Genomic DNA, 27,108 nt, shown 5'->3' with positions numbered 1-27,108 from the left:
GGTCTACATTGTAATATACTAAAAGATTACAAAGACTAAAAAATGTTTGTGGATTGACTCTGTGGATTGAATTTGGATTTAATATGGTACTCTAAATCTCTTGATATCTTACATTCATTACTCTCCCCTAACAAGAAAAATCTACAAAAACTTTTATATTAAAATAAAAACTCTCTTACGGTCTAGAACTCGTCAATGATCAGAACATTGCATAACATTCTATGAATCAACCTTTTTTTCAACTGCAAAACAAGCATGTTGTAATGCATTTAAATAGTAAAAAAATCAAAGTTTGCCTTGGGTGTAAGCTTATATAACAATCATCACGAATACATCACACATAAAGGAGGCTAAATGTAGAAGACTGAAGAGTGACCTCAGAGGAGCGGGATCCCAGAGATCAGTGTAGAATCTGCTCCCCTGCTGTGCTAATATTACAACTGATCCAGGGACAGACAACTGTATCGAGTCCACTTATCCCACGAGACATGATTTCTCAGCTCTGTATGTGTGAGGAGGGCCTGCTGGGAGGTGGATGGGGGCATAAGTAATGGAGAGTTATTATGTGTTCTTTGCAAAGAGCACATTGGGCCTGCATGTCACTGTGGGTACTGCTTTACTTTAATTCAATTCAATTTTATTTATATAGTGCTTTTCACAATGTGCATTGTTCCAAAGCAGCTTTACAGGAGCAAATAAGAAAATCACAGAAAGGTAAAACACAGCACAGTGCATGGTGTTTATAGACCAAGCAAGATCATTCTAATAAATAATATCTAATAAATAAATGAATAAATAAATGCAGTCTCCCAGTGAGCAAGCCATCACTGCACTGCTGTGATGACGAACCCAAACTCCAATGATGAATAAATGGAGTAAAAAAAACCTGGGAGAAACCAGGCTCAGCCGGGAGGGCCAGATCTCCTCTGACGTGTCATAGCTGCACTCAGTGACCCCGACCAAAAGCCACCGAGCAAATGTCCACGAAGAACAGGGAGAGCCCACGAGCCGCGACCCAGGAAGCCCCACCCGCCGAAACCGTGCAGGTCCAACCCAGTCCCATTCCGCGATCAACAACAGAGGAACAACCAGGGAAAAATAGTAATGGCATAATTAACTTTATTCCTCTGTTGTCCGACATCGACCACAAAACAAGACCAACCAGACCAGACCCACACAGTCCCAACAAATGAAACGCCCCAAACCACAACCAACAAGCCCCCTCACTCCCCACAAACACCCACCCAGCAACCTCCAATCAAAGTCACTGAGTGCAGCTATAACTTCAAACTGCTGTCATGTGATGTAAGTTTAGCATTAAATACCAAGTATTGTAAATTTAGCATTAATGTGACAAGTAGCCCGTCTTTGCTCTTGGTTGGGTATGGAATTGTCTGAGCTGGGCTGGTCAGATGGTCGCTTTTCTCTTGGGTGGTGATGGAATTGCTTTTGATGGAGCTGGGATGGTCAGTCAGTCCGCAGGCTCTCGCAGGAGGATGGCACGGGATTTTAAGATGTAGCTGGCGTAATCTCTAGTTGGGGATGGGCATATGACGTTCATCTGGGCCTGGCGGAATCTCTCCCTACCTCGGGATGGGCATCCCGAGGCGAGGGCAGAAAGAGAATAATTAGCATAGCTGCTGTTCACTTTACTTCCCTCTATTCATCTACTTAATTAGTCTCTGCTGTTGCTTGCTCTTTTAACATTACATTAATGCATTTGACAGATGCTTTTATCCAAATCTTCGAGTGCATTTGGGGTACATACTGTATATAGTTGACCAATATAGGCTTTAAACCATGACCTTGGTGTGATGGGAAGGTATATTGGCTATAACTCTACACAGAGGTCAGTAAGCAATTTTATTGCACATTTTAGCCCCATTCACTTTAAAGGGGGCGTGAATTAAAACCACAATTTTAACCCGAGCTTTTGTTATATAAGAGGGAATCGTATTCACGCGAACATCATGTAAGTGTCAGAACTAAAAACGCCCTTGTTACTGAGATTTCATCTGTTATTGACACCAGGCCGAGCGAACGGCAGGTTCTGGAATGCACCATATCTATGACGACATTGATAGGTTGAACACAGCCTCCAAAAGAAAAAATATCAACCACTACTTCTATAGCCCTGCCCACTGGTTCGCGCATGACAGAACAGAACACAAGTGGTGCGGAACCAGATAGCTAGCAAGCAATAAACAAACATGTCGTTAAAGATAGCTAAAGATTGTGCCATCCCTGGTTGTGGAAGAACACAGTCGCTGCATAACCTTCCTTCGGATTCCGATATTAGGTTTATTTTTATATAAGTATATTTTTAAAGACGTTCCAGCTCACGTGGGAAAACATGGAGCGTTTCTTCGTTTCATTTCTCCGAGGATTCCTTCGTGAACAAGGCACAGATCGAATTAAAAAGCAAAAAAAGTGCTGTCAGTGCCATCAATATTGGATCCGATAGGAATGGCGCAGCAATCTTATGTGAGTAAAACATATTTGTCACTATTGCTTTGTTAGAGATCGCTTGATATGCCCTGATAGTATTACCTGGGGAGCTCTAGTCATTTGTAATAATTGTAATCGTCATCTCTGTGATTTGGCAGGCTCATATATAATTTTTCATGGTTTTATCCACCGTTTGTGAATAATGGAGGCTGTTTTGAAGTGTTTTGGTATTATTTCGGGTGCTGGGTCCTATCCATAAGTTACCGGGAGTCTCACGTTTGTTTATTTATCATGGAAACTCTCGTAACATTTGAGACCCGCGATCGTGGTGATCTTTTGTCTGGTTCGGGATCACTGGTCTCAAATGCTGACAGGTACGGTCATACAGTATATCATTAAACGCAATACAAGTGTAGGCTATACAAACTATACTCAAAGCCTTGCCATCACATCCGGGAAATAAGTCTGACTATCTATTATCTATCTATTGTTTTTTATTCAAAGAAGCTCCCTTTTGTTTATGTCTTGTCCTCTCCAATATGGCAGCATTGTTGAACCCATAACAGCAACAGGCCAAAGCCTTCAATGCGGTGTCTATTTATGTCTGTGACTGCATGTACCCTTTGTTAACAGACTTCTGAAATGGTTCTTTGTGACGAGAGAAATCATAAAAAATGGTATCCTTTTCCCAAAGTGCCCGGCGACGGCACAAAAACACAGTTTTAAATTTGACCAAAATGTGCTTGAAAAGTCCTTGAAAGTCCTTGAATTTGGTGTTGATGAAAGTGTGGGAACCCTGTGAAAAGGTCAGCGGTTAAAACCGCTTAGGTGTTAGAAATGTAAAGGGTGTGAAGCCTTCCCCATGTATATGTTTGTAAATGGGGGGAAACAGATGTCAACTGCCATAAACTCGAGATGCTATCTCCAGGGTGGTTAAAGGTGTTGTTTCCATAGTATTCTGTGTTTTGTTTAGGTAAGAAATATATGGCAGGATGTGTGGTGCCCAAATAAGGGATGTATATCCTGGCACATGACTCCTTTGTACGGAGACCCTATAAAAGGGGAACTCAGATGTTGAACGAGGCCGAACCTCGTGGTGAAGACTTTTCGATGTTGCTTTATGTTAAGTTTGTATGATTACTTCTGATGATTTGTTATTAAACCGAAGCCATTCATTATGGTGATGCGATCTACCTCTTTTAACAAGTCTCTGTGTGAAGTGATTACAAATATAATTATTGGTTCAACCTGAATGAAAATCCAACGATCTAGCCCAGTGACCGAACTTCTGAGTTCAACCGGACACCGCCCCGTAGGACGACTCCTGACAGCGCACGCCATCTGTAGGTGAGATGCTCTTTTCAATGCCAATGTGTGGTGTCATAATACCAGGGGGTATGTTGAGAGATTAGAAGGTTTGCACTAGAGATTGTGGGAGCTGTTAATGTGGTGGGGACGTCCAGGCGGTCTATAAATTTACGACATCTTCAATGTGGCACGCCCATTAAAACCGAGCGTTTGCAGAGCTGGCCTCAAAACCTGGGTAGAAAATAGCCTATTACTTATTGATTTTGATGATTTTGAATGTAAAAACCATGCGAACGTCGTAAGTAGACCTCGTACAACAGTATAAAACTATAAACAACACCACATCACCGCACCTTTAAAAGTGGCTCACTGTGAGAGAGAGAGAGAGAGAGAGAGAGCGAGACAGACACAGACAGAGACAGAGACAGAGACAGAGACGGGTGATTTTTGTATACGTGTGCTTTCAGCTGTTCCTGACATTGGTCCCCATTGACTTGCATTGGTTTTGTGTCCATACAATAGAAGTCAATGGTTTTTGGTTACCAACATTTTTCACAATATCTTCTTTTGTGTTCTGCTGAAGAAAGAAAGTCTCACAGGTTTAAGGTTTAAAATGACAACAGGGTGAGTAAATGATGACAGAATTTTCATCTACTATTCCTTTAATACAAGAAAATGGCATTTCAATTTATAATTGTTGCAATTGTTACAAATTACAGTTATGATTTGTAAAAATATTGTGTCATGCTGATAATTACAGCTTTTTAATGAAGATGAACAATCATTTTCTTTTATTCTTTCAGAACCAACAGATGTATTACTAATATGTATGTACAGCAGGTGATATCCAAGTGATGCTAATGATGTCTGATGCTTGATGCGTTCAATAAAGTAATTATGAAAAAAGCTCTTGAAAGTTATTAGAACTCTGTGTGCTCTCTCATCTCTCCTCATCTCTCACTTAGATGAAGTGTATGATAAACAGCTCCATTTGCTCTTTGTAGCTCACACTTAAGTAAAACGAATGACATACATATGTATATTTTGTTAATTAATACAACGTAAAACTAAGATTATGAAACGAAGGAAATTATTAATCTCGAGATGTTCCTCTTGTATGTGGTTTGAATTCTGGTTTATTTTCAAATAAGGGGCGGGTCATACATTTACTGGGCGTGTCTAAATGAATGGAGTAGAGTATCATGCAGCTCTAACCGGCAGACGGCTAAAGGATACTTTCACACGGTAAGCTTCTGTTTTCAATTCTGTTCAGCTTTAAAAATACAAATAAAACCTGATATCAAAAGTGAGATTGTCAGTCTTAATCATTTCGTTTAGAGTTAGGTGGTTGTTAAAGACAAAAAGCTCCAAGTAGCCAATAGTTGTCTTTCGCTCCGCTTACTATTTGGCAACTTCATTACACACTGATATGTTATATCTAAACTAGACAGCAGCCATAAGCCCACCGATAATTAATACAAATACTAGTTCGGTTTCGAAATTGATAAAGTAATTGATAATGTAATAACTGTTACACATAGCCTACCTTTTTTCAACATTTGCCATTCAAATATTTATTGGAAATGCTCACTAGGTTTTGAGACACTGCTAGTAATCACTTCATTCCTGCATGTGTCAGGGATGTTGTTTAATCTCACCTTGGTGTGTTGGTTGTCTTCAGAAAGCTCGTCTGCATGTCTATCTAATGTATGTTGGTGTGCAGACACTGGTAATCCCCGCGACATTGTAAAATAAACATATTTTATGCGGAAAATACAGAATAAGGTCAAATGTAGCCTATCTGAACTGGTGTCGGTTGGATATCGTTCAGTCAGCATGTCGCTTCGTTATTTTTACCATTGGTGGGCATCGTGACATCATTAAATACCAGAGAGGAATACCGGGGGATCTCAGAGGTTTTGATTCAGCGATGAGGATTTCCTGTCGGATGCGGCAAACCGGCATCATTTTTCTGCAAATATTGATACTGGTGAGCATTATACGGACATGAATCTTTCTGATCGTGATTTTCCCGGTATGAGATTTTGTTGGAATAAAGGAACAGCAAAGAATAAGACTAAATGCAAGTACATTTTAATGTAAGATAAGTGTTTAACTGTAATATTGTGTAAAATACCGTTTTTCTAGATCAGCTGTCTGCAATGCAGCCCGAACGACACGTTCAGTTGATTATGAGCTTCTCTCAACGCAATCCATCTTCTGTTTAGTTTTCATTTTCACATCCATCTGATATTATTATAACTCGCATGCATTAATAATCTCATATAGGCTATCTTGGTTTCTCCCATTCTTTAATTATTTCTGATTGTATAATCCTGCAGTGTAGGGATTACATCTCTATTTGGGTAGAGCAATTCCACGAAAAATGCCGTCTGAATATAATCGACACGGATTGACTGTTGGCCAGACCAAGCTCTGTATTAATATTAATTTTAATATCAATATACGTTCGTTCTGATCTGGTCATTTTATGCAGGCAGTGCTGTACAACACATAGCTTTAAGTCTGCTGTTTTAGTTGTGCTGTATTCACATTACACCAATGTTGCAGTGCTGTGGGTCGGACCATCTGAACTCTTATTTGAAGGGATAGTTCACCTAAAAATGAAAGCACTATCATCATTTGCTCACCCCCTTCTCATTCAAACCTGTGTGACTTTCTTTCTTTTGCAGAACACAGAAGAAGATATTTTGAAGAATGCTGGTAACCCGAACAATGGCGGCTCCCATTCGCTTCCATTGTGTGGCGACCAAACTAATGCAAAGTCAATGGGTCAATGTTCGGTTACCAACATTCTTCAAAATATCTTCTTTTGTGTTCTGCAGAAAAAAAGAAAGTCATACAGGTTTGAAATGACAATAAGGGGGTGAGTAAATGATGACTGAATTTCCATTTTTGGGTGAACTATTCCTTTAAGGTCATTTTTATCACAATGCTCAAAATCAATCTGTCCATTTGACAGCTAACCAGGTTACCTCACGGTCAACACAAAATCTTAAACATCACCCAGATGCATTTCATGATTCATTTATTTACCTTGCTTCTTTTCTCCTTTGTTCTGCAGAAAGCTTGCGTGGACCTCGAAGGACTCTATCTGTAAATCAAAGCCATGGGGAAGGATTACTATAAGATCCTAGGCATTCCGTCAGGCTCTAATGAAGATGAAATCAAAAAGGCCTACAGGAAAATGGCACTGAAGTTTCATCCAGACAAAAACAAGGATCCTAACGCTGAAGAGAAGTTCAAGGAGATAGCTGAGGCTTATGAGGTTCTGAGTGACCCAAAGAAGAGAGTCATTTATGACCAATACGGGGAGGATGGTGAGTTTGGTAGATTAAATCTACACGAGAACCGCAGCCAAAGATTTCAGTACATTATTAAATTTTCTGACTCACCCTGTGGGCTTAATCTGTTGAGTGGGCAACAGTAATTTATCATCTTTTTTATTGTATAGTCAGTGTGATGGCTTTTTGACTTTGGAAACACAAAACAAGTGTCTTTTAGTAGTGTCTTTCAAAGTACTTTTAGTGTTTTTAAAATACTGCACGCTTCTGTTCAGTCTCCAGTACACCTTATGCCTTTTTAAAAAAACATTACAAATGCTAAGAACAACGAGACTCCGTGGACCCAAGTCATGTTCTGTTTATAGAAGATAGGACAGACCTTAAAAGGATTTTTGTTGTTGTTCACATGGCTGGACCACTGTTGTTGGAACAAGGTGTCAATGCAACTGCACCACCTCTGCTTTTTCCTATCATTCAAAACAACGCTGAAAGGTGATGCAGAAAAGTTTCAACAGCAAATGCGAAGCTTATAAACATGGCAACCATGTTGTCTGTTGAGACAATGAGGGATTTCAAAAGTTCCCACTAATGCCAGCTCCAGGCTAGATGCCAGCATAATAAAGCTATCTTTAGATGGAATTACAACTGACAGTTCCATCTTTACCAATGTTGGTCCTGATTTTTGAAAACATGCAACTGATAAAGCAAGGTGCTAGAAATGCAGAATGTATAGGTTTTAGTTTCCAGGAAAGGCAAACTAATATAAATGTATGAATGTACTATAGGTTGCTTAAAGGGTTAGTTCACCCAAAAAGGAAAATTCTGTCATCATTTACTCACCCTCAGGTTGTTCCAAACCTGTATAAATGACTTTGTTCAGCTGAACACAAAGGAAGATATTTGGAAGATTGTCAGTAACCAAACAGATTTCATCACCTGTTTACTGCCATAGTAGGGAATATATATACCATGGGAGTCAATGGGGGATGAGATCTGTTTGGTTACAAGCATTCTTCCAAATATCATATTCTCTGTGTTCATCAGAACAATGACATTTATACACATTTGGAACAACTTTAAAGAGTACATCTTACAAGATCATGTAAATTACATTTCATGCAATGTGTAATGTTACCGTGTGTGAATGTAAGCAGTCTGCTAAGTTGTAAAGCCGAAGGTGAATGAATAACAAAGTTATTGGCTTGGAAAAAAGGGAGTCGACTCTGAATCACGCAAACGAGTCGTGCTCTTGTCCTATTCGCGAACCGTTGTGGATTTACTTCACTACATATAGTCCCTGCCTACGTTTAGCTAGGACTGCCCGCAAAAACTTCACTCTTCTCCCCCAAACACTGTAGCTCGTGAGCCTCATTCGCTGTAGACCAATCACAGCAGAATAGACCATCTGACCAATCAGATCAGACTAGGCTGGTGGAAAGGAGGGTTTTAGCCAAATGAATAATTGAGAGTCAGTCAAGAAGTAAGGTAAGAAAAACTGCCTATTATAACAAAATAATAGTGTTTTTACAGCTTGTATGTTCGTAATCTTGTTGTTGAACACTACATAAACAAAATAGGATCTTAAACATCAAGGAATATTTACTCTTTAACAAATTTGAATAATTTAAATTTTTGGGTGAACTGTTCCTTTAAGATTAAAAGAATCTGCCACATGCATGAAGAAATAAGTGTCCATTGCACCAGTCATTTTCGTGCACCGGTTTGTCCTTTCATAATATCTCGTGAACCTGTAAAAAGTCTCTTGAAAGGAAGTGACAAGTTCATTTGCCTCTAGCAAGCCTGTCTAGTTTGCGTCTGTCATCCAGTAGCCTTTGTTTCAGCCCAGAGCTTTGCTACAAAGTGCTTTCACAAACGATCTGTTGTACGGTTAATTAGAGGTGTGAGTATAGCTGGTTGAAAGCTGGAATACCTTGCTGTATATTTCATTGAGGACATGTTTGATATGGAACTGCAATCCAACACCAGCTTCTGGCGCATCGATGCAGCCCAACTGTTGTTTGTTAAATATTGGTGTGTTCATTGCTAAAGTGACTTTGAAACACAACTTCATGATCTACGTTGTGAGTTAGATGTAGCTGTTACTTTCACATGACACGTCTTTTTTTAAATAAAAAAGGAGTCAGAAACATGTTTTGTAAGATACTGCTATCAACCCTGTCAGCTCTAGGAATCTCAGGCACTCCTCTCTGCTGGTTCAAATCCTACCTCTCCGGCAGATCCTTCAGGGTGTCATGGAGGGGCTCGTCATGGAGGGGCTCGCTGTCCACTGCTCACCACATGATCACTGGGGTCCGTCAGGGATCGGTGCTTGGACCACTGCTTTTTTCCATATACAAGGCATCCTTGGGACCCATCATACGGGCACACGGCTTCTCCTATCACTGTTATGCTCACGACACCAAGATTTACATCTCATTTCACCCAGACGATACCTCTGTATCAGCGTGCATTACAGCCTGCCTAGAAGATATCTCAGCTTGGATAAAAGAGCATCACCTCCAGCTGAACCCTACCAATACAGAACTACTCGTATTTCCGGCACACCCCACGGTGCAACACGATACCACCATTCAACTTGGCAATACCATAATCAAAACAGCCAGGAGTCATATTTGATGAGCAGCTGTCCTTCAATGATCACATTGCAAAGACAACGCGGTCATGCCGATATGCCTTATTCAACATTAGAAAGGTTAGACCCTATCTCACTGAGCATGCGGCACAACTCCTTGTCCGGGCCCTGGTAATCTCAATGTTAGATTACTGCAATGCTCTCCTTGCTGGTCTTCCTGCAAAAGCTATCAAACCACTCCAGCTGGTTCAGAATGCAGCAGCACGCCTCATCTTCCAACAGCCCAAAAGGGCTCATGTGACACCTATTTTCATCTCTCTCCACTGGCTACCGGTTGAAGCCCGTATCAGATTCAAGTCACTAATGCTTGCCTACAGGACTATCACTGGATCTGCACAGGCATACTTTCACACACTCCTACACCCCATCCAGAACCCTGCGTTCAGCAAACGAGCGGCGTCTTGTATTGCCTTCTCAAAAGGGCAGTACATAGCTTTCCCGCTCATTCTCCTTCACAACTCCTTCCTGGTGGAACATTTTTCCTAACTCAGTCCGGTCAACCACATCTCTCACAACATTCAAAAAACTACTTAAAACCCATCTCTTCTGTGAATACTTGACAGACAAATGAGAAAAAAAACTAACCCTCTCTCTTTCTACTAGTAACTTTGTATTAGCACCTATTGTATTATTGCTCCTGTATGACATATCGCTTATTGCTTCCTGAACTCTCTGTAAGTCGCTTTGGATAAAAGCGTCTGCTAAATAACTAAATGTTGTAAGATGTTTCCAACAAGTTTGCAGAGCAAGGAGAAGATTTAAGGTTGGATGAGTCAACTTGTGTCCTGATCTTTAGAAGGCGTGCATTTATTACAAGCTATAAATCATCCCTCATAACAAAGAGGTGTTAATATATTCAACAAGACAGGAAAATTAATGTTTCCTTCTAATTGCCTTTCATTTCTGAAATACAGAAAGAGCAAGTCGTTGTAACGGTCATGTTTTAAGACTTTTTCACCATGCAAAAACAATAATGTTGTATTCTTCCCTGTGATGAAGAGTCTACTCAGGTCCTCTGTGATATTAGCCACTCATTAGTTTTGTCCTAGATTCACTGAATTTAATTGAGTATTTAAATCCTTGCTTACGAGAAGACATTATATTCTGTTCCCCAGGATTAGAGCTGAATGTTCTTTCCAGTGTATTTTTTCCAAAACCAGAATACTAAACGAAGCCAGCTAAGGTGTAATAATAGAAATAAAGAAATGTGTCTGTTCTTTGTCCAGTTCTTGAATGTGTTCTTTTAGTAACCAAATTAAGAGAAGGTTGGGAAAACAACAAAGAGAGAGAGAGATTTGTCAGGTTTTCGGTTGAGCTTTGCACCTCAAAATGCTGAAGATTAAATCAAATGCTACATTATGGAGTTGGTTATTACTTGGTAATTGGTGATATGGACTTAAAAATAAACATTTTATGATGAGCCTGTGTTGGGTTGTTACCATAATTCATCAATTTAGTTCAACAATAAATGTTCTATTATTAATTTAAATAATAATTTATGTTAACGTCCCACATTTATAAAAATGTAATTTATTAATAATTTGACTCTTTAAGGCCGCTTCAGTAATAAATGTACTTTTCCTAGACTGCTAAGTCAGCCTTAGGTTAATAGTCGTAAAACTTTGTTAAAAATTTTGAAAAACCTTAAAAAATAGCGAACTCTGGCCTTCAGTGATACTTTATCAGAATATTCTCATCTGTGTGTTGCAAATTGGCAAAACCTCAAATAACTGCAACTAAATCCATATAAAAATCCATTTTACATTGACCTCTCTCTTTTTATCCACCCAGGTTTGAAAACAGGTGGGACAGGCTCCTCAAGTGGCCAAGGGACTACGTATCACTACACCTTCCACGGAGACCCACATGCCACCTTTGCTTCTTTCTTTGGAGGCTCCAACCCTTTTGATATTTTCTTTGGCCCTGGGCGTCAGCGAGGAAACACAAATGGCTTTACAGATCACGCCGATCATGACATGGACATTGACATGGATGGAGACGACGATCCATTCAGTTCCTTCAGCCACTTTGGCTTCAACGGCATCAACGGTTTTCATCATGGTGGAGGTCGAAGGCATCGTACAGAGCCTTTGCATGGTGGCAGGAGGAAAGTACAGGACCCTCCGGTGGTACACGAGCTTAAAGTGTCCCTGGAGGAGATCTTCCACGGATGTACCAAGAGGATGCGAATCACTCGGCGACGACTGAACCCAGACAGAAGGACAATGAGAACAGAGGACAAGATCCTTAACATTGTCATTAAGAGAGGTTGGAAGGAGGGGACCAAGATCACTTTTCCCAAAGAGAGTGATGAGACGCCGGAGAACATTCCTGCTGATATTGCATTTGTGCTTAAAGACAAGGGCCACCCACTTTTCAAAAGAGATGGCTCCAACATGATTTACACAGTCAAGATCAGTCTTAAGGAGGTATGTGCTTTGAAACCTTTATCGATTTGTTTGCATTGCCAGCATACATTGGCATGCATTTATTTGAACCTGTGGGTTTTCCGTATTCCTACCCCTTACAGTCCCTGACTGGTGGTCAAGTAGACCTGGTTGTTTTATCAGTTGGCTGCCGTATCCTAAGAATAGACAGACCCAGACTTAGATTAGACAGGTTTACTGGAGTCTCAACACCGGACCACCCTTTGGCCTTTGTGCCATCATTAACATGGACTTAATGTCGAATTAAAGGGCTTCAATTGGTATTAACTCCACTGAGTCCAAAATAAATGCCGACCTTGTTAACCTGCTTAGCCGCTACATTTGTCTTCTTTATTTTTCCATATATAATTAATATTATAATATTTAATATGACTAAATGTAATATATGGTACTTGACAAATATACTGTACATGTGTCCAATGGTGTGACATAGCAAAAATGTAGAAAACAAACTAACAGTTAAGATAAATCTCTTTTATGATTTTTAATTATAAATAATATTAATAATGTAAAATAATATACTACAGTTTTCAGCATTTTGGCTCTCACATTTACAGTTTATTTGTCAACTACCCATATACATAAACTATAAATTATGAATGGATATTAATAACACAGATTAATAATATGGAGACAGTATACCCAAATTTGTTGGCTGTCTTGATAGGACACATCTAGTAACTGTAGAGTTCCACTCCCTCCACACCTCAAAGTCGTTGCTGATTTACTCGCTCCCACTTCAGTGTGAGAGCTCAGGAATGTCATGATACGGTGTCATACGCCAAGCACAGAGTCCTCGCTTTTAGAAGTAAAGCTGAACCTGCCTTGAAGAGTCGAACAGTAGATAAAATTGTCATGTGACAATTGTAAGTGTAGCATATTCAGTTGCACATTTAATACAGAATGCAAGTTTTCTTGAAACTAGTCAGTGGAAAATTATATAATAGAGTTTGCATGTTTGGCCAGAATAACAAGTATTCAAAAAACATTACATTATTTTTGAATGGTACACCCAAAAAATAAAATTCTGTCATCATTTACTCACCCTCTTGTGATTTCAAACCTGTTTGATTTTCTTTCTGCCGTAGAACACATGAGAAGATATTTTGAAAAAAAGTTGGCAACCGAACAACGCAGGCACCCATTCACTTCTGATGTATGGACACAAAACCAATGCAATGGGTGCCGGTAACCAACATTCTTCAAAATATCTCCTTTCATGTTCTGCAGATGAAAGAAAGTCATACAGGTTTAGAACGACAAGAAGGTGAGTGATGACATTTTTGGGTGAACTATCACTTTAAGAATGGAAATCTCTACACTGTACATGATATCCAATGGGAACCTGCCAGACTGTTTGTGTTTGAAGGCATAGTTCTGTTTTATATGAAACTTATAACTTCAGATACATTTGCCCCAAATCAAAACACGATGCATTTATATCAAAGCAATAATTTATTTCTTTTATGGATGTAGCCTAAATGCAATTGAATTTTAATGATCTGAACCACTAAGGATTATTACTAACTGCATATATTGCTGTTTGTCTAGTAGTGACCTAGAAAACCACTGTCAGTAAATAATACTTTATATGACAGTCTCAGACTATCACCAGAAATAGACTTAATGAGTGACCTTTATGCGTTTCAGAGAGCCTCTGTCATTATTAGTTATAATGTTAGTGGTATATTTTCTTGATTTCTGTGACATTACTTTGACAGCAAGGTCAGTTTGTGATGTCAGCTGTTTTAAGGAATGTGTCTACAGTAGGGTCCTCTACCTAAAACAGTATTTCGTTATTCTATCCAAAATAGATCTCCTTTAGCATGTCATCTGTTAATCTTAGAAACTGTGTAAAGAAAATGGTTTCTACACTATTTAAGGTTCTGGGATGTTGTCGGAGCAGTGGTTTACTTTTTAAATGTCTCAGTCATTAGATGCCCAGAATGAAACTTGATAAGTGCCAGTGAACATCACAAACTGATTTGCCATCTGTAGCATCTCATGCACACTGATGGCAACCTCCCCCACAAATTTTCATCTGCTTGCTTATTGTAGACACATTCCCAGGATAGATTAAGAGTGGATCTGGACTTTCCTCAAGGCCACATTATCTCCATTTCAATATTGGTTTTCATTAAAGGCCACACTCAATGCCCTGCTCTTATTAAAATATCTTTATTATCCTTGTGCTGATTACCATAGATTATTACAAGAGAAAGATCTGTATGCTGATGATAACTGAAGGTCCTACCTGTTCACATACTAAATGCTTAATAGAAATCAGGAGGTGAGAGACTTCAGTTATATGACTTTACTCAAATCACAAATTTACACAGAGGGTAACAGAATCAAATATCAGTCTTTTTATTGGGCAGAAATTATATTTAGTGCATATAGCTGTCATGAATGAGAACGGACTCAACTGCGGGGAAAATCAACTATCTTTATTCAGACTGAGATCACACATTAGAAAGTCAGTAAACTGATAATCCTATGGAAGTAAACGTTTGATGAACCCCAGTGCTGCAGACGAGCGAAACCAGCGGGAGAGCAGAACAGCAAGACTGTGACCGACCAGCTGGACAGAGAGGCTGCGACCAGTGAGGTCCGTGGTTAGACGGGAGACCGGAGTGGCGCGCCGAAGCGAAGCGGCAGGCTGGACGTGGGAGCCCGCTAAGGAGAGGCAGCAGGTGGCCATAGGTTCTCTGGCTGAGGGACAGGCGGAATGTCGTGGACGTCAGTGGGCGAGCCCTGGTAGAGCAGATATGAGTAGACAGGAAAAACAAGAGACTATAGCGATGGAGTCTGAGACGAGATCGTTGGGGGCAAGAATAACTACTAGGCTATGACAAGACTGGGACTTGACTAGAAAATACTAAGGGAGCCAAACATAGTGCAACAACACACAATGATCTGACAAAGGACGAGAGAACACGGGGAGCTAAAATAGAGGGAGAAGCAATTAACCAAACAAGGAGCAGGTGAGAACTAATTGTGAGGCCGGTGAGCGTAAACGAGGTAATGTATGAGATAACAAGGAGGGCGGGGCACATGGGGAACTATCAAAACACACACACACAAGGGAATAACAACAGAAGTCAACCTGATCAGACCAAGGGCATGCTCCCCCCCAGAGGCACCACTGGGCGTCCTAGGAGGGGGCTCACCTCGTCTCACGAGCGGGAACCCAGCACCTTTCCTTTGCGCCATACCCTTCCCAGTCCACTAAATACTGGAAACCCCTGCCACGGCAGCGAACGTCCAAGAGTCTCTTAACCGTGTAAACCAGAGAACCATTCACAAGACGAGGGGGGGCGGGACGATAGCTGGAGGGGTTGAGATGGGACGAGAACACTTGTTTAACCCCGGAGACATGAAATACAGGGTGAACTCGACCGAGGGTGGGAGGAAGTTTGAGCTGGGCCGCCACCGGATTAACCACCTTGGTGATGCGGTATGGACCAATGAATCTGGGAGCCAGCTTCTGAGAAGGCACCCGGAGAGGCAGATCCCTGGTGGAGAGCCATACCCGCTGACCACACACACAGGCTGGGGGAGGAGTCCTGTGACGGTCGACCGCTGCTTTAGTCCTTACTGAAGTCCAGACACCAGACACAGTCCGACACCTTCGGAGGAAAGCTAGGGTAGAAGGGACCACAGCGTCGAGTTCCTGAGAGGGAAACAAAGGGGGTAAGCAGCCAATACAGCATTCAAATGGGGACAAACCTGATGCAGAGACGGGGAGAGAGTTGTGGGCATATTTGACCCAAGAGAGTTGTTGGCTCCAGGACATCGTGTTGTGGGATGTCAGACAGCGGAGTGCACGTTCGAGATCCTGATTAGCCCGCTCTCACTGCCCATTGGTCTGCGGGTGAAAATCTGAAGAGAAACTCGCTGTGGCTTCGATTTGTCTACAGAATTCTTTCCAGAACCGGGAGATAAACTGGGGACCCCGATCAGAAACCACGTCGACCAGCAAACCATGGAGCCGGAAGACGTGATCCACCAGTAGCTGAGACATCTCCCGGGCTGAAGGGAGTTTGGGCAGGGGAATAAAGTTGAACGCTTTGGAGAAGCATTCCACCACGGTGAGGATAACGGTATGGCCATTAGGGTTGGGCGATGTCTACCAAATTGGCATCGGACGATGCCTACAATGAAACATCGTGATGGACATCGGGGGGCGGGGCATATCAGTTTGCTAGATGGCCATCTGCCAAAACATTAAAAACAATTATATCAGTGCTCTAGACTGCGACCAAAACACATTTTGTGACCAGTTTTCAAGACAGCATGATTTTTTTTCACAAGTACTCTCACATGTACGACCTGCAAATTTGGAATTTCTTCTGGTTGTTATTTCATGTGGAAAGATGAGTAGATCGTGAGCCCATCAGTGTAGGCTGTGTGTGTGTGATTAGTCAACTGCGCGGGTCACGCGGCACTGATGTTTCCCGCTGCCATTGCGGATGCGCACAGTTCAGGTCGTCATTGACAAGTTTACACACACACAACATGAGCGCATTAATACGATTCACTGTTTGCGTTCACTTTCTACGTCTGTCTCCATCTCCCGCACACACGCATCGCGCAGCTTCCAAATCTTACTTAACTGCGGATAAGCATGAATGGATGAGCTTGACACATGCGCAGAATGTCATACTGTGGACTTGGCTGTCAACATTTGTCTTGGGAATGTGTTGTATGCGTACGCAGACGGGATGTGTGGATGACTGCGGACCCTCCTGATGACGAAAATTGCGGCATGCAAGGGAATCACGATGCCTGCCAAACATTGTGATGGCTGTCAGCCATCTATGGGTAGAGGGTGGAGCAGACCATAAGAGGGACGATGGGCAGGCTTGCACTGGGCACAAGTAGAGCAGGCTAATACAAACTGTCTGACATCGGCGGCTAAAGTAGGCCACCAAAAACGCTGATGGATGGCAGCCAACGTTCCCTTGATTCCTGGATGGGCGGCAAACCTGGATGAGTGGCCCCACCAAAGGACGTCAAGGTACATCGGAGCCGGAACGAATAACCGACCGGCCTCTAACAGCCATGAGAGAGCGTCGGGTGTGGTGTTCTTGGACCCAGGCTGGTACAAGAAGGTGAAGTTAAACCGGCCAAAGAAAAGTGCCCAGCGGGCCTGGCTCGCACTCAGCCTCTTATTGGGACACTCGCCAGGCCTCGACATGAAACGCCGGTAAAAGTTGGCGAATCCCAGGAAGCGCTTGAAGAACCTTACGAGAGTCAGGGGTCGGCCATTGGGCGACAGCTTTGATCTTGGCAGGATCGGGTTTAATGCTCTCAGGAGACAATACATAGCTAAGGAACGTAACAGACACGGCGTGGAACTTGCACCTTTTCGCCTTTATGAAGAGATGATTTTCCAGAAGGCATTGAAGAACCTGCCTGACGCGCCGGGTGTGTTCCTGGAGAGAGGGGGAAAATATTAGTATATCATCCAGGTACACAAAGACAAAACGATCTAGCATGTCACCCAGTACGGCGTTGACGAGGTCCTGGAAGATGGCCGGAGCATTGGTCAGACCAAAAGGAAGCACTAAGTACTCGTAGTGTCCCGTGGGTGTGTTAAACGCTGTCTTCCATTCATCCCCCTCACGGATGCACACCAGATGGTAGGCGTTGCGGAGGTCTAGTTTGGTAAAGACCCGGTCTCCCTGTAATAACTCAAAGGCAGATGACTTTAAAGGCAAGGGGTATCTGTTTTTCACGGTAATGTCATTCAAACCTCGATAATCGATACAGGGACAGAGAGAGCTGTCCTTCTTCTGCACGAAGAAGAATCCTGCGCCTGCAGGTGAGGAGGAGTGCCAAATAAGGCCGGCACGCAGTGACTCTCGGTCACTTTCAGGAGTAGACAGGGAAAATAAACGGCCCCGGTATCCAGGAAAGCGTGACTGACTTAAGATGACTCACGTCAGGGTGCATGGCATCAGGGGGCATGAAGTGGGAGAGTTTGAGCAAGGAAGGATGCCCACCAGGACTCTCCGCTCTACTGGTGGCCTCTGTCTTTTAGCGGACACTGCGAGAATAGGTGGACAGATTTCCTGCAGTAGAAACAAAGTCCTTGAATGAACTGCTGCTGTTACAGGACTAAGACTAGGCTATGACAAGACTGGGACTTGCCTAGAAAATACCAAGGGAGCCAAACGTGCGACAACAAAGATCTGACAAAGGACGAGAGAACAAGGGGAGCTAAAATAGAGGGAGAAGCAATTAACCAAACAAGGAGCAGGTGAGAACTAAATGTGAGGCCGGTGAGCTTAAACAAGGTAATGTATGGGATAACAAGGAGGGCGGGGCAGAGACGCGCATATGGGGAACTGTCAAAACACACACACACGAGGGAATAACAACAGAAGTCAACCTGATCAGACCGAGGGCATGACAATAGCACTGCCATTACTTTTTGTAGTTTGTGCAGCAGTTGTTAGCTCAGTTTGGTTTCAGTATTATTAGAATTGAAATACATTTATAAAATGGTCAGTTCTGGTCCTTGATTCTGATTGGCTGAGCCGCATTACATAACCTAAATATAATTTTATTTACTTTATTTTATTAAACCTTGCTACACATATGGAATAACAGTTTTATAAAAGCAATTAGCCCCGCAAAGCAGTGGGATTCAGTGCCTTTTGTAACAGCTAAGGGCTAACTCCGCTTCTCGTTGTGCCACAACGCCCTTAGCTGTTCTAAAATGCACTGTAACCCACTGCTTCGTGGTGCTTATTGCTTAAATACACTACCGCTCAAAAGTTTAGGATCACTTGATAAAAATTTTCTCACGATATTATAATCTGAAGGTGTTTGTTTCAATTTTTTTAAATACTTTTGTAGTAATAATATGACTGTGCCAACATATTAATTTTATTCATTAGTAAAACGTCTTGGTTACAGATGTAATCTCGGTTCCCTGATGGAGGGAACGAGACGTTGTGTCGAACCGACAGAATGGGGTTTGTCTTGAGAACCTATTATCTTCTGAGTATTTAGAAAAGGCCAATGAAAATTGGCGAATGAAATTTGCATGCCGGGCTCCTCCCCGGATGTCCGGGTATAAGAGGGAAGCCGGCGTGCTCATTCATTCACCTGTTGGTCTGAGGAGCCTAAAGCATCCTCCCCCGGCCGCTGGGGTGGGCGGCCAGTGTTGTGGCATGAGGGACACAACGTCTCGTTCCCTCCATCAGGGAACCGAGGTTACATCCGTAACCAAGACGTTCCCTTTCTGTTGGTCTCTCGACGTTGTGTCGAACCGACAGAATGGGGTTCCTATGGAAAACGCCACAGCACTGAGCCGCGTCACAATCTCTGCGGAGTGACGTTGACTGGCCTGGGTGAGTCAGACGAACACGCTAACGTGAAATTATGACCCTCCAGTGGAGTGGAAGGGGGACCCAGAGCTTTACACAAAGTTGGGAAGCCCCTGTCACCGGCCGTCACGGGCGGAGGCCTAGTTCTCTAAATGGCGAGAAGCCGCCCGGCACCGTACGGGCCACTGGGTAAGCATTATTCCCCCCTGGGGGAAAAACGCTGCAGAGGCCACTACCTACCGTAGGGAGGAATAGTGGAGACACCACATGGTCTCACCATCAGGGGAGAACTCATGGGAGGAATGTGCGGACTGCAGGAGTTAACCGCAAGGTGGGAGGTCCACCTGGGGAGGTCATGGGTTGCCAAGGTGGGAACCATTCATGAGGATACATCAGACGGAACAGCCCACGGAGGGGGGGTTACCACGTCTGGAGCACTAGGTCCGGTTAGAGCTATGTGGGAGATAACTCAACTGTTCCCCGGCCTAAGGGGGCAGGGCTGCTCTGCCCAGCCTGTCCCCTGGAAGGGTGCTTAGTGATGGATGGAATGCCTGTTCTTTACCCGAGGGGAAATAAGTGAGGCGGGATCGCCACTGCTCCCCCCGGAGGGGGAAGGGCTTCCGCAGGCGTACGCCCTGCCAGCTGCCGGTCCCACACCTTGCCAGGATGCGGGCTGACACCGGTTCCGTGCGTAGGTATTAGAACCTCACGGAGTTGTTGGGCATAGCCCAACCCGCAGCTCTGCAGATGTCTGCCAGAGAGGCGCCCTGAGCCAGTGCCCATGAGGGGTGTGCCTCACTCCCAACGGGCAGGGGCGAATAGAGATCGGTATGCCCTAATGAGGGCATCCACGATCCAGTGCGCCAGCCTCTGTTTGGAGACATCCCTCCCTTCTACTGACCTCCGAAACAGACAAAGAGCTGCTCAGAGCTTCTGGGCTCTGCGTGCGGTCCAAGTAGAGGCGCCGTGCGCGTACTGGACAAAACACAGATAGGTTGGGTCTTCCTCCCCGGTGGGGAGCGCCTGCAGGTTCACCACCTGGTCTCTCGGGAGAGTGGTGGGAACCTTGGGCACGTAGCCGGGGCGGGGTCTCAAGATAACGTGAGAATCCCGGCCCCGAGTTCTAGGCAATCTGTGGACACGGAGGGTGCTTGCCGATCCCCTACCCTCTTGGAGGTGAGCGCCATGCAGAAAGCCGTCTTTATCAGGACTGAGAAAGAGCGGCAACCCCGAGAGGCTCGAAGGGGGCGGGGCCTCTTAAGGCCCGCCACCTAGGTCACAAGAGGGTACGGAGCGCGGAAGGTGGTCACCCTCTCGCGCCCCTTAGGAACCTAATGACCAGGCCTTGCTGTCCCAGAGGCTACCCAGCACTTGGGTCATGATGAGCGGCCGAAGCGGCTAAATACATTCCCAGTGTGGAGGGGGAGAGGTTACTCCCCAGTCTCCCTTGAGGACGGGACAGCTCGTACCCGACCGAGCAACTCCGAGTCTTCTCGCCGAGAACGCCACTGGGCGTTTAGCCGCCCAGTGGCCGAAGCCCTAGCCTGAGTGACGTCCCAACCAGACCGGGGGTGGGTCACTCAGGATCTCCTCGTCCCGTCCAACATGGAGACCAGGTTCTGCCTGGGATGCCGTAACGTGCCCCTGGTGAACTGCTTCCCCAGGGGGAGCGGCCAGGGGGGAGTCGTTGTCAGAGCCTTAGCTCCGAGAACCAAGTCCTGGTTAGGCCAAGGGGCGTAACTAGTACCACTTGATGCTCCTCTTCCCTGGCCTTGCACAGGACCCTGTGCAATGAGGCTCACTGGGGGGAAGCGTACTTCCGCTTGTCCCGCGGCCAGCTGTGCGCAAGGGCATCCGTGCCAAGGGTTGCCCTCCAGGTGGCCGCCGCCTACGGGCACGAGCACCACGGCGGCATACTCCACCTGGGGGACAACAACGTATCCTCCAGCTGTCTCAACCTCGAGGGAAGAGAGGGTGACTGAACTTTGTTTGACGTGAAATGTGCCGGAAAGGGGTGTTCCAGGTCTTACCAAGTTCCTCATGCACTTCCGGTAAACACGGCACTGGGGGCGGGCACAGCTTGGAGCCACGCTCAAACCCGAGGCGCCATGTAACCAGCCACGAGCGCCGGGAAAGGCAGTGCGGGCACTGCAACCCAACACTCACGGCGGCCCGGGAAAGCATGGCTGACATTTCGACATCCGCTTCTTCCTGGGCTCGACCCCCCGAGGGAGGGAGCCCGTGGAATCGTCGGAGTCGGATGGCAGTGCGTCACCCCCCGATGCTGCAAGAGACATCTCATCATCACGCACCGTGTCCGAATACGTGATTGAGGAATAAGACGGCGGACCGTCTTTTTTGGGGAACGGTCAGACAAGCGAAACGAGGTGTGAACGGTCCGTGAGCCGTGGCTGGCGGATTATCGCTCACAGTAATCCTCATATCACCCTCGCTGCTTGCCATAGCGGACGGCAGGGCCGTAGTCCTGCCGCCACGGAACGGGGAGCAAACGAGGTGGTGGCTGAGTCCCGTGGGAACACAGCCACCTGTGACGCAACGTCTGAATCGTCACCGCCCGCAGTGCGGGCAGGACGTATCCACAACGTCTGCCCCAGCGTACTGGAAGCAGGCATTGTGTCCGTCCCCCTCCTCGATGAGTGTGTTGCACCCATGAGAACAGCGGGACAAGCCACGCTGGAGAAATTTGCTCTTTTAGAAAAGGAAATTTGCTCGAACACCTCCGGAACTGCCGAGACGCCCAGGGGAGAGTCACTGCAGGAAGGGACCGTCCGCTGTCCACGTCGTAGATTCCAGCAGAAAGAAGGATCACCCAGATCGTAGAGAAGCTCACCAGATGCGTAGGCTCTGAAGAACAAAAGGTGAATGAATGAGCACGCCGGCTTCCCTCTTATACCCGGACATCCGGGGAGGAGCCCGGCATGCAAATTTCATTCGCCAATTTTCATTGGCCTTTTCTAAATACTCAGAAGATGATAGGTTCTCAAGACAAACCCCATTCTGTCGGTTCGACACAACGTCGAGAGACCGACAGAAAGGGAACTAATGTTTTTTACAAAAATATTTTTTACATAGATTTCTTAGACCAAATAATGAATAAAAAGCATCCAATAAGATTGTAGCATAGATGAATATTCCTTCATTACTGTTTAAAAAGGTTCCCAGATTGAGACCTCAAGAAGCTGGATGATGAAATGCCAAGTGTATGATTTATCAATTTCCAGGCAAAGGGTGACAACTTTGAAGATGATAAAAGAAAACATATACCAGTTCATTTATTTTGGATGTTTTGTAGTCACAACATAATTCCAACAGTTACAATTTGTGCTATTCCATGGTTCTGATGGGTTTACTAATATTTTAAAATATGAATAAAGGAAGTCTATATGTACATATGTATCTAAGACATATTCTATATGTATATTTATATTGAATCATTTTCCTGATTTCTGAGTTGTTTTTTTTTCACGTAAAGCTGCTTTGAAACAATCCAACATTTAATTTAAAAAATTATAATAATTGGAATATTTTTAATAGTATTGCGTTAAAAGCCAAAAGTCTTGGTTTGTAATGCAGCTCATTTTATGCCACTAAACTGACAAACCATGGCAAATTCAGTGAACATTTGTCCTCAAATGTTTCAGTGTGAATGTGGGACTGAAGGGGTAAAACGTTAATACACTTTGTTGGTTCCAGGTAAAAAATTTGCTCATCAACATTGACTTAGCAGCAAACCATTTGCAGTTTCATCTGACACTGGACTGAGAAACAAACATTTATGAAATGTTGAGTAATTTCATGTGGTACTTTACTACAACTTTACTGTTGTTGAAATAGGAGTATCACTGTAGGACTGTCTCCACCCCAGAGCCCCTGCTGCTGCTGCTGCTGCTGCTGTCTGTAGGAAGGAGCTGATCTCATTGCTAACACATTTTCTTGCCCCTTGAGGCAGCTGCTAAGCAAATCTGCCAGGGAATGTTTGTGCTTAGTATTCACAGAAAGTTCATGAAACACTTTCTGCATCATAAGCTCACATGCAATGGTACTATAAATTTTAAACCAAATTCTTTTACATTTTAAATTAATACATTGCCTGTTTAATATCCAGATTGTCTTAATGCAAAGAAGTAATTTAAGTCCACAGTCTGTGCCACAGATCATCTGATGCATATTGCACAGAGAAAAAATATTATTTTCTAGAAATGCATGCAGGTATATTGTCGAGATCATCTGAGCTTCTGCCCCCTAGTGGTCTACCGCATTTCTGTTGTTTGGTGGCTTAATATTACTGTGTTGTTGTTAACTTCGGTTTGCTGTGTGTCTCATTTGTCTGGAAAAGTAAATAAATGTAAATGTCAAGGTCTTTTATCTGGAATGTAATTTTAGTTTGCTGGTACAATCCTTAAGACTCCTAAAATTTTCAGTGTCTTTACCTCTGTAAAAAGAGAACCGTGGCCAAAATTAGCTTTCTGTATACTCGGCGACCCCATTTCCAGCAACACTGGATATTGCAATGCAAAACTAATATCAAATATGTAAGTGATAATGTATTATTAGACAGCACTCTGGAATACTTGATTATATAAATATATTATATTATATTTATATCTGTACATATACATTTTGTAAATAACCAGTCCTACTATGAATGCAAAATTTATTTGATGTCATTTATTTTTGTTCTTTTTCATCTTTCAGTGGAACAGAATCATAATTTTTTATTAATTTGCATACATTTTTGTTTGTTCTTTTTATAGGCGTTATGTGGCTGCACAGTGAACATTCCCACCATTGACAACCGAATGATCACATTGCCCTGCAGCGATATCATCAAACCAGGTACAGTGAAGAGACTGCGTGGAGAAGGTCTGCCTTTCCCAAAAAACCCATCACAGCGCGGGGATTTAATAGTGGAGTTCCAGGTGCGGTTCCCAGACAGAATACCACCCCAGTCCAGAGAGATCATCAAACAGCATCTACCCCAGTCTTAGATGAAATTCTGTGGATTCCCTTCAATACTCACTCCCTCTGTCCCCCAAAATGATGACACTGAATTCGAAAAGTGTCTAATATGTCAAAACGGACCAGGAGCTGATTTGATACTTTGTTACACTTTTAATTTATTATAATGTTCTCTGAAAAAGTGGAACAGCGACTTAAAGTGGTTTGTTAAGCTGTGGCCAGCAGCTTTTATCCAGGACATTTTTTTATTTTTAGGAATAATCACATTGTTTCCTTTCTGTTGAAAGCAAAAGGATACAAGAAAGACAAAATGACTCATTTGTTGGGTGAAAGGTTGATATTTTTGGCTCTGTGTTTGGGATGGACAATCCAACGATCACATGTTATTTATTCTGGATTTGGATCTTCATTGTTTTGTAGCTGATTAAAGTCCTTTCCATTGTAATATCTATAAACTCATTGAAGTATGTAAATTAAAAACTAAAGTGTTGTTTTGGGGATACATGAGCACCAGCATAGCATAACTTGTTTGATAACTACTACTTGATAGATTTCCTCTCCCTGACCCACCTCAGCAGTCTACAGGTGCTTTTTTAGTCACTTTTGTAGTACCAGGTGCTGCCATTTTCTCAAAGATTTTGAGATCACAGAAATGTTGAGTGCCTTAATGTGGCTCAAATCAACCTCTTAATTTCATTAAGTTGTAATGTTACAAGTGTGTAGTATTACAACTCAAACTGTAATGAGATTTTTTTATTGCTTTTAGGTTCCCCTCAATAATGTAATGTAGTAGCCATCTTTATGGGGATAATTGACCCCAAAATACAAAAATCTGTCATTTGCTGTTATTTCTTATGGCTCTGTAAACATGATGATGTTTTAGCCTCAAATGTCTAGACAATTTTTTCATACTTTGTACTGAAAAGGTACTGTAACATCAGAGTTGTTCACATGACTCCAGTCTTCAGGCCCTCTCTTGAAGCCATACAATATCTGTGTGTGGACCGAAATTAAAATTGTTATTCAAGATATTGAGGACTTCGTGTCTCACATTTCACAAAACTCTTAGAGAGAGAGAGAGAGCACACTTGACTCAGCATAAGCAGAATATAGTTGTCATATTTTGCCCCAAATTTGTCTCAAATGGTACAAATTGTATTGTGTTTCTTCTAGATAACTAAAAGAACTCTGTATCAACCTTCTTCAGTGCCACTGTATGATCAGGTCTGTTCCTCCAGCAATGCTATTGTATGTCTTAAGAAGACTTGAAATATTAATATATTTATATCTATATTACATACAGTATTAATATAAATCATGTCATATGGGCTACTTTTTCAGTACTTTTGTTTACCTTCTGAAATGTTACAGCAGCCACAATGAGTATTCAGCAGAATTGTTTTTTTTTTAGATTAACTTCCTTTGAATAGCTATTAAAGAAGCTCTCAAATTTGCATACACACCACCCCATGTCAGAGAACGCAACAGTAGAGAGAATGGTCTTTGCTGTTGAATAAGCACAGCTACAATTATCAATTGTTTTATAAACGTGTAACAAAGGACTGATTTACAGTTTCATAATTTCCAGCTTTTTAAATACGACACTTTCAATATACTGTATTTACACTTAGTCTCTTGTATTTTAGTGGCAAATACTCATATTTCAGTAGATTTGTGATGTACTATTCTGTTTGAAAAACAAATTTTTCTATGGATAAACTGTAATTTGCCTTTTCCAAGGAGGCACCCGGGTATCGCCTATACAATCACAACTGATTCCCTAAACATTGAAATTTTATCATTACTGTGTTTGCCAAAAAGTCTCAAGTAGGGGAAAGGTGTTTTTATGACATTGGGCTGATTTGTTATGTCCTTGATTCTTATACCATTGTACACACAGGGCTTTTAAAGGTTTGGGCACTTTTGTTTGAATAAGAATGTCAGATTTGAAATGTCTCATTTTTGTCACTGTCCATCATGTGTACTGTATGAGAAAGTATTGAATCCAGCTCAGTCCCCACAGTAAGGATAAAGTGATGCCGAAAGCAAACAGTGTGTTAGTTTATTGTGATTCTAACACTTCTGTGCTGACAATGGAATACATTGTATGAATGCCATTGGAATCTTCCATGTAACAGTATATTTTTAGGGTCTTTATAAAAAGTTTACAAGAATGAGAAATAAACCAAATATCTTGACAAAAAAAAGATAATAAGGCGTGTTGTGTTTCAGGCTGAACAAAATATCGACCTCACACTGTCAGCTGTAAAAAAAAGGCACAGTGGAGCAAACACCGACTCTCAAACACTGAAAAATAAAAAACTAATAAAAGATTTTCAAAATATATTTTTTAAGGATTTTTATTTAAAGGTCCAATGTGAGGTGTATAAAGACCTTACAAGAAGTTTTAATTACCTTAGAATGATCTATTTCAATCTACATGCACCGCGGGTCCCCTTGTATGGAATTCACCATGTTGTTTCTACAGTAACCCTAAATGGACAAACTGCTCTAAAGACCGTTTCATAAATACGCTATCTCCTTCGCCAAAGAAGCGAAAACGTGACGACATCTTAACTCTTTGTCAGCCACTGTAGTCCTTCAAAAGGGAGGGATGGGGTGAGCCG

The 27,108-nt window shown here is 42.9% G+C and overlaps 1 protein-coding gene across 7 annotated transcripts; it reads left to right on the top strand.

Annotated features, from left to right (window-relative positions):
• Positions 1-22: 22 nt before the first annotated feature.
• Positions 23-26,758, top strand: dnajb5 (DnaJ heat shock protein family (Hsp40) member B5). Of its 7 annotated transcripts, XM_057359201.1 has the most exons (6): positions 3,814-4,380; positions 4,560-4,647; positions 4,908-5,001; positions 6,842-7,097; positions 11,506-12,143; positions 24,277-26,758. In XM_057359201.1, exons 4-6 carry the CDS (start codon positions 6,887-6,889, stop codon positions 24,508-24,510), a joined length of 1,083 nt encoding a protein of 360 aa, XP_057215184.1. In that variant the 5' UTR covers positions 3,814-4,380; positions 4,560-4,647; positions 4,908-5,001; positions 6,842-6,886; the 3' UTR covers positions 24,511-26,758. The 7 variants fall into 7 exon arrangements, with proteins under 7 accessions (XP_057215220.1, XP_057215198.1, XP_057215184.1 ...); XM_057359194.1 differs by having other exon boundaries at positions 4,560-5,001; XM_057359237.1 differs by lacking the exons at positions 3,814-4,380; positions 4,560-4,647; positions 4,908-5,001 and adding an exon at positions 23-2,484.
• Positions 26,759-27,108: the final 350 nt, after the last annotated feature.

The sequence above is a fragment of the Triplophysa rosa genome, linkage group LG2 (assembly GCF_024868665.1).
Source record: "Triplophysa rosa linkage group LG2, Trosa_1v2, whole genome shotgun sequence".
Taxonomy (NCBI): domain Eukaryota; kingdom Metazoa; phylum Chordata; class Actinopteri; order Cypriniformes; family Nemacheilidae; genus Triplophysa; species Triplophysa rosa.
Note: the sequence above shows the minus strand (reverse complement) of the source record. Positions and strands in the feature narration are given on the sequence as shown.